This window comes from Giraffa tippelskirchi, chromosome 10 (assembly GCF_054371585.1).
Source record: "Giraffa tippelskirchi isolate mGirTip1 chromosome 10, T2T-mGirTip1v1.2.pri, whole genome shotgun sequence".
Lineage (NCBI taxonomy): Eukaryota > Metazoa > Chordata > Mammalia > Artiodactyla > Giraffidae > Giraffa > Giraffa tippelskirchi.
In genome coordinates, this window is record NC_137284.1 from 57,537,304 (window position 1) to 57,545,790 (window position 8,487).

General features: G+C 42.0%; 1 protein-coding gene across 14 annotated transcripts in view; it reads right to left on the reverse strand.

Annotated features, from left to right (window-relative positions):
• Window positions 1-8,487, reverse strand: part of PEX1 (peroxisomal biogenesis factor 1) — an 82,851-nt gene that overhangs the window by 70,109 nt on the left and 4,255 nt on the right. For 9 of the 14 annotated variants that reach the window (XM_081531389.1, XM_081531383.1, XM_081531382.1 and 6 more), the window contains exons 1-2: window positions 8,199-8,420; window positions 1,540-1,683 (exon numbers count right to left, since the gene is read on the reverse strand). In XM_081531389.1, the coding sequence (XP_081387515.1) occupies window positions 1,540-1,683; window positions 8,199-8,324 (270 nt within the window). In that variant the 5' untranslated portion in view covers window positions 8,325-8,420. Of the gene's footprint in view, window positions 1-1,539; window positions 1,684-7,960; window positions 8,421-8,487 lie in introns of those variants that run through there. The other 5 variants (XM_081531392.1, XM_081531391.1, XM_081531390.1 and 2 more) reach the window with 3 other exon arrangements.

The following is an 8,487-nucleotide window of genomic DNA, read 5'->3' on the forward strand; positions in this document are numbered from 1 at the left end:
AGAAGCTAGTGTCCGGTCAAGCCAGTCCACTTCCTGTTCCTATTGGTGACTGGGACACAGTGCCTTAGTGGAGCTGCTGCAATACACACAGGGAATGTGCAGCAAATTAGACAGAAAATTCACTTTGAAGCAAATGGGAATTAAAAACAAGCAGAGCTGTTCAGGGTTCTGATAAAGACATCAAGATCAAGAATAAGATGATGATATTTCCCAAAGAGAAGTGCCATATACTCAGAGAGCAGAATTATAACTTGCTATGCAAGCCTGGGCAAAATAGTCCATTTCCCCAGGTTTGTAGAACAAGGCAGCAAAGTCAGTGATTTGTAAGGCTACTCTGGTGCTCAAGTTTTAAGATTCCAGCAAAAATTTAAGGTAAGCAAAAGACTTGCGCTAGGCCAATGGATTTCTCATCAGTGGCTTATTCTCATTATCAGAAACGCGCATGAACAAAACTAGCCTGTGTTCAAAATAAGTTAAAACTTATTTTGAGAAACCGGTGTGTGTGGGCTAGGTCGCTTCAGTCCTGTCCAGCTCTGTGCGATCCTATGGACTGTATAGCCGCTAGGCTCCTCTGTCCATGGGATTTTCCAGGCAAGAATACTGGAGTGGGGTGCCATGCCCTCCTCCAGGGGATCTTCCCAGAGTCTCCTGCGCTGGCAGGTGGGTTCTTTACCACTAGCGCCACCTGGGAAGCCCCATGAGAAACTGGTAATAGAAAGCAATTTAGCCCCATCTATCAAATGTTTAAATGTGTGGCACCCTAGACTTGATGATGTGGTTTTTAAAATCTATTTCATTTCTGGGAATTCCCTGGCAGTCCAGTGGTTAGGGCTCCATGTTCTACTGTAGGTGCCACACATCTGATCCCTGGTAGAGAAACTAGGATCTCACATGCTGCACTGTGGCCACACCCCAAAAAAGATTTTCATTTCATACATACAGAGATGTTCAATGCATATTGTCTTAACTTGTGGAAAGGATCTCTGATACAGTTTGTGGGGAAAAAATTGCAGAAAATATGTATGATCTCCTTCTTTAAATCCTAACGGTCTAGTGAGACCCCACAGTACACACTCATTCTGAGGCTGGGGCTAGAGGAAGGCAAAAACATTTTTTACTTTCAACTGTAAAATATTTGTACTGAATATGTATTACTTCTGCAGTTTAAAATATTTAAAAACATAAACTGGTGAATATGATAAAGTGGATACAGATGTGAGTCCTTAAGCTTTGGAGTTTATAATCTAAGCATAGTAAGTAAAACTGAATAATTCATAAAGAATAATTGAACAAATTAAGGAACCTGGAAACTGAGTACAATAAAAGGTAGAACAGAAAATCAACTAAAGAGTATGGCAGACTAGCAGATAATGACTTAACAGAGTATGTGACAGATAGTATATAACTTGAATATCTTAGACTGGTTACAGTAGCACACAAGTTAGGTGTCATGTTACCTCCCTAAAACATACATCTGAACTTTCATTTCTTTTGCTATATAACATTAAAAAAAGTCACTGTCATCACATTTTTGCTTACCTGTTCCCCATTTGAGAGTCCAAGTTTCTGACCAACTTGTCTGTTAATTTCAGCCACATTTTCACCTTCATCACTAAAATGTCTGCCTTCCACCCAGCTCAAGAATGCAGGCTGGTGACCCCAGGCTACTTCTATAGCTTGATTCTATTTATTCAAGAAAAAAGAAATGGAGGAGAAAGGTTTTGAAAGTTTTTATATGCTTCTCTGGATTCACGGAAAAGATAAACTACAACTGCAATCCACAGTACAAAAAGAGTTCTATAGACAGTTGATAGCTCTTTGTGATCCACCTTCATCACAGCATTTAAGAAGTTGTAATCATCACCAGTACCGAATGGTGATGATACTATGGGTGAAACCAATACCCTTATATCCTTATGATGGCAGTATAAATTGATTCAACCACTCCGGAGTTCACAATGGCAACAGGTAGCCAGTAAACTTAGGTAGCCTTTGACCTTATTTATTTATTTAAGATTAATGATTCAAAGAAAAAAACTACATCAGAACATATCTCTGCAGTATTTTCTATAATTATGAAAATTTAGGGCTATCTTTATATGTCTAGTAATATGGAAATAAGCTATAAATTTACTATTTTAGTAAAGAATAGGTAAATAAGTAGAAACACGTAATCAATAAAAAGCATTAGCATTTATCAGATGAGTAATAAATGCACATGGTAAAAGCACAAAAAGTATAAAGACATAAAATGTGAGGACTTGTTCCTGTTCCTGAGATAATTACTATTAATAGCTTCTTTTATGCATTCTAGAAATTTATATTATTCAGCTTAAGTAATTTTAAGTCTTGAACTATGGAAACATTTATAAGTAAAAAAAAAAAGCAAAGTATACAATTTATTCTCATTAATACCAATTATATAAATTATTAATAGAAATTATATGAAATATGTTAAGTCTATGTCTAAGGATTAAAAGTCATTTTCTATGATTGAAAAATTACAAACTTATTACAGAAATCTTAGAAAGTACATAAACCTTGGAAAATATATAAAACAAATTATTGATATTCCCATGTGAATATCAACCACGTGATATAATTTGGTCTTTTCTGGCTAATCCTTTTTTCTATGCACAGGTTAACTGTTTTATTACGGTTATGATTTCGTATCCTTTCCCCCCACTTATCCTTGTTATTGTAAGTATTTTCACATACATATCATTTTTAATAAAAAGTAAAGGTTTCACTAATAGCCATTAACACTTAACATCTCAGGAAGTTTTTGCACTGTTGTGCTGTGCTAAGCTGCTTCAGTCATGTCCAACTCTTTGCAACCCCACCGACTGTAGCCTGCCAGGCTCTTCTGTCCATGGAATTTTCCAGGCAAGAATACTGGAGTGGGTTGCCATGCCCTCCTCCAGGGGATCTTCCTGACCCAGGGATCGAACCTTTGTCTCTTACATCTCCTACATTGGCAGGTGGGTTCTTTACCACTCCTGCCACCTATTAAATTCACTTAAATCAAAATAAATTTATTAAGTTTAAATTATTAAATTCTTTTATTTACATCAAATTTTACTATCTCAAAACTAGCTATGGACTGTTTATTGTTATTTCTTTTAATAGGACAAATTTCAAAGAAAGTTGGAGCCACTTCCAAGGCAATATAATATACTTTATTAAAACTTTGTTTATAAGAAATCATCGTTTATCACTTAGTTGTGTAATTTTTCTCGCAATTCTTCACAGCAGAGTCCAACCTGTCTGGCTGACAAAATCTTTCCATTGAGAACAGTGTGATAGGGCAGAAAGAGCCCCAGATCTGGAGTCAAAAGTCTTTAGTTACTGGGTCAGCTGTTACTACATGAGCTGAGATGATACCAGTCTGGGATATCATAGTCAGTGACTTTTAATCCAGATCAATTCTCCTACTTCATACAAAGAAACTTTTTAAGTCACAGATGTTAAATAAGGAAATATGCCCTGAAATTAAAAAAAAAAAAAAGACAAAAAACTCACCAACTCCCTGGAAAAGGGAAAAATCAACTTTGTTGAATATGAAAAAGACTTCACTTATTCATTTGGTCACCAGGGACTTACCTGGTAGTTCAGTGGTTAAGAATCTGCCTTGCAATGCAGGGGACACGGGTTTGATCCCTGGTCAGGGAACTAAGACGCCAACTAAGCCCGCAGCTCCAACTACTGAGCCCTTGTGCTCTGGAGGCCGCAGGCCACAACTAGAGAGTCAGGGCACTGCAGTGAAGGTCCTGCGTGACCCGACCAAGACCCACGTGCCACCACTAAGACTCGAAGCCACCGGATAAATAAATATATATATTTTTAAAAAGTGGTAAGCAGACCCATATGTTCAGCTGCATTTAGTAAACTTTGCAGACTCATGTTCTGAGTCCATTTTTATGTCAAAAATCATTCACTTGGACCACAGAGCCCCTGGGCACTCAGGTAGAGGGAAGAAAAGGACAGACTGTAGAGAAAGGAGCCCCTTTTCCAGGAGTTCAATCAAATCAACAAACGACTGAACATCTAGTTTTGCCCAAACCCATGGGTATCAGTATCACCTGAAGGGAACTGCTGGGTAAAACCACAGGCTGCAATGCCTTAGTTCAGCCAGGTCCCAGGCCTGGCTCATCTCTGGCTAACACAAAGGAGATGCAAAACCGTACCTGGTTATTTTTGGGGGGCTGCTTAGGTTCATGTGGTTGCACTCAGTGTGGATTTGAATCTACTCCCCTGCTTCAGCAATGCAGACAAAGTAACTGAGGTACAGTAGTGGTTCTCAACTGAGAGTAACTTTGTCCCACAGGAGACATTTGGCTATGTCTTGAGATACTCCGGGTCACAACGGGGAGGAGGGGTGTTGCTGGCTCTAGTTGGGCAGAGGCCAAGTTGCTGTTAAATAATATCCTACATTACCCAGGACAGAGCCCCACAACAGGAAATTTTCCAGCCCAAAAGGTCAATAGTGCCAAGGTTAAGAAATCCTGAGTTAAAGCATACTCTGGGTACTCAGTCTTGAAACATGGACTTGGATAATAAGATAATATTTGAAACACAGACAGAGTATAACAAGTGAGCTGTTATCACATAAATACAGTGAAGTTCTGAAAAGGAGACAAATATGGGCAAGAGAGAATCTGAAACTACGTGGGGGAGGTAGAATTATGCTGTTTTTAGCAGCATCGGATGCAGAAAAATGTTTTAGTGAAGAATAGCTTGAGTAAGAGTATAGAGGTGGGAAGGAGCTGGGTTATGGAAGAAATAGTGAGAAGCTGAGCGTGGGGGACGTAGGTGAGTTATTGTTGTTCAGTCACTCAGTCATGTCCAGCTCTTTTGAGACCCCATGGACTGTAGTCTGCCAGGGTCCTCTGTCCATGGGATTTTCCAGGCAGGAATACTGGAGTGGGTTGTCATTTCCTTCTCCTGGGGATCTTCCCGACTCAGGGATTGAACCCAGGTCTCCTGAATTGGCAGGCAGATTCTTTACCACTTAGCCACCTAGGAGGCCAGGTGAGTTATAGATGAGGGCAAATTAACTGCATGGAAATGTACTGGCTGATTTCCTTACACATTAAAGTACAGAAATGACCTAGATACCAATGGTCTCTTTCACTATAAACATTGTATGATTCTGGAATAGTGGGTCTTGACTCGGTGCATCCAAGAAGCCTTAAGATACTCTTATTAATAAAACTACAGATGCCTGAAGCCCACTCCCTAAGAATCTGATTCAGCAGGTCCATCCAAGAACCAAAATATCTATTTTTAGAGCGTTTAGGAACATAGTAAATACAATTAACACTGCTGCATTAATACATGAAAGTGGTTGAAAGTAAACGCTGAATTCTCATCACAAGGAAAACATTTTTTTTCCTTCTCTATAATTTTGTATCTATAGGAGATGATGGATGTTCACAGAACATTTTGATAATCATTTCACGATGCAAGTCAAACCATTATGCTGTACACTTTAAATGGACACAGGGAGACTTCCCTGGTGGTCCAGTGGCTGAGACCCTGCACACCAATACAGGGGCCCGGGTCTGATCCCTGCAAGTCGCAACAAAGATCAAAGGTCATGAGAGCGGCAACTAAAGACCCAGCACGGCCAAATAAACAAATATTAGAAAAGAAACTTACACAGAGCTGTATGTCAATTATATCTCAATAAAACTGAAAGGGGAAAAAAAAAGGTAAGTCTGATACAGTCCAGAAAATCATTCTAACTTTTTTCCCATTACAGCATTATTTGTATTATGTATTCAATGCTTCAGCTGATGTAAAATAATCCAACCTATTAACTCCCAATTCATGACTTTCTGCCTTAATAATTATTTATGGGGGCTTCCCTGGTGGTCCAGTAGTTAAGAATCCATCCCTGCTCTGGGGAGACACCAGCTGCTATGGGGCAGTCTAAGCCCGTGTGCCACAACCACCAAAGCCCACATGCCCAAGAAGCCGCCTAGACGCGAAGTCCTCGAACCACAACAAAGAGCAGCCCTTGCTTGCCACAACTAGAGAAAGCCCATGTGCAGCAATGAAGACCCAGCACAGCCAAAAATAAATAAAATATTTAAAAATTGTTTATGCCTTCTAACTCAATAATTTCTGAAAGCATATTTTAACCAGAAAATAAAACGTTTTATTATAGATTACACAAAGATATGTTACTTTTAACTTTTTTTTAAATGTCTTAAAAATTGAATATAAATGTTCAACCAGTGAACAATTAAATTCTGGCAAACTTATGACAGAATGCTAATCAACCTCTAAAAAATGACAATTACCAGGCTTCCCTGGTGGTTCAGCTGGTAAAGAATCCGCCTGCAATGCAGGAGACCTGGGTTTGATCCCTGGGTTGGGAAGATCCCCTGGAGAAGGGAAAGGCTACCCACTCCAGTATTCTGGCTTGGAGAATTCCATGGACTCCATAATCCATGGGGTGGCAAAGAGTTGGACACGACTGAGCAACTTTCAAAAAAAAAAATGACAATTACCTTTTAATAAAACGAAGATTTGAAGCAAAACTGGAAGATTTGATCCAAACTGTTAACATGTTATCTCTACGTTTCAGAGTTATGGGTAGCTTTTATTCTCTTGTTTACAGTTTTCCATGCTTTTCAAATTTTATACATAACATGTATTACTTTTATAATTAGGGAGAAGAGTTGGCCTAGTCTTCTGACACAGGCTAGATGGAAACAACAGATTGTTCTAAGGCTAAAGCGGTTTAAGTTTCAAAAAGATATCCATGAATTAATTCTTACAAATACTTATCAAAAGCTCAAAATTTAAAACAAAGATGAAGACCATTAAACCTAATACAGCACCCACATTCTAGGAGCAAATTAGTTACTGTAAGGAAGCACTCCTATAAGCTCACCAGGTGCGGAGTGTTTCCAATAAACTCCTGAGGTGATGATTTAAATTTCCATCAGAGCTGACTGAGCGCAAGGGGCGGCAGGATCTACTTAGGGCTTGGTGAGAAAACTAACTCACTCCTGCCCTGAAGGATAGCTCACGAGAGCCTAGAGACTGTCTGCTGCTCAGATGCTCAGTGACTCTTTGCCACCCTATGGACTGTAGCCCTCCAGCTTCCTCTGTCCCTGGAATTCTCCAGGCAAGAATACTGGACTGGGTTGCCATTTTCTCCTCCAGGGGATCTTCCCCACCCAGGAATCGAACCAGCGTCTCTTACGTCCCCTACATTGGCCCGAGGATTCTTTACCACTAGCTGTCACCTGGGAAGCCCCAAGAGACTCTCTATAGTAAAAGCAACAATGGCAGGATCTACTGAAATTAACATGCTTTGAAAGACTGGGGGAAAACAATCTAGAAAAGTAGTTAAAGGGAAGTAGCTAAAATGGAGAGGTGGGATATTTAAAATTATTGCAAACTCCTAAATATTTCCTGCAAGGATTAGCCCGTAGTGAGTACTATGCATCCAGGATTTTCAAAGATTTCAAGTATTCTTTTTGTCCTCATAGCACACTCAAACTCGTAGACCAGGTGCCTCTATTTTATAATTACGAAACTAGGGATGTGGTTAGAACTATGAACTACCAGAATCAGAATGTCCAGAGGGCAAACTAACTGCAGAGGTCCAAGTACGCATAATCCCACTGCACGTTCCGGGCACATCTCGGAGGTATTCTGAGCAGCGGAGACGCAGCGAGAACCTTCATCTTACTAACCTATCTCGCTCTAGGCTCAATCTCTATTAATTTACAGGGACTCATGGGCCACAGCCAGGCAGGCGCACCTGGAAATCACTGGCAGGAAAAACGTTTTAGGATCGAAACGAAACAAAACCCGCAAAGACAAACCCGACTCCTCCAAAGCTTTTCCATCCTGGAGTGAGGAACAGCTGAACTCAGAGGTAGAATTATCAGGATGTTTGAAAGCCCAGTTTCACCGAGTAAAGACCTGGAATACGTACGGCAAGTTAACGCAAAGGCCTGGGGCTGCACCCGACGTGGCAGGGCTGCAAAGACCGCCCGCACCGGCCCTGCTCCAGAGCGGCCCACGGTCTGGCTTCTGAACAGGTCGGCGGCGCGGGGAGAGACGCCCGAGCGGCCGCTGCGTCCCGAAAAGGCCCGGGTCGCGGGCGACCGCAGACGGCCACCCCCCAGGAGTCCCGAGTCTGGGCTGGGGAGTCCGTGGGGCGGGCGGGTTACCTGGAACAAGTGCAGCTGGGCCACTAGGCGCCGCGGCAAGTGAAGGAAGCAGTCGCGCGCGTTGGTGAAGGCCACGGTCACGGCCGCCCCGCCACCAGAACCCGCCAGGCGACCGCTGCCCCACATCCTCTGCAAGGGAGGACGCCCCCGGAGGCCCACCCTGGCGGACCCGGGCTAACTGCGGGCCGAGGGCGTCTGGGCCAGAGGAGCCCGCTCGGCCCCGCCCCCTAGGCCCCGGCCCTCGCGCCCGCCGCGCCTCGGTAGCGGGAACTGCAAGCAAGCCCACTCC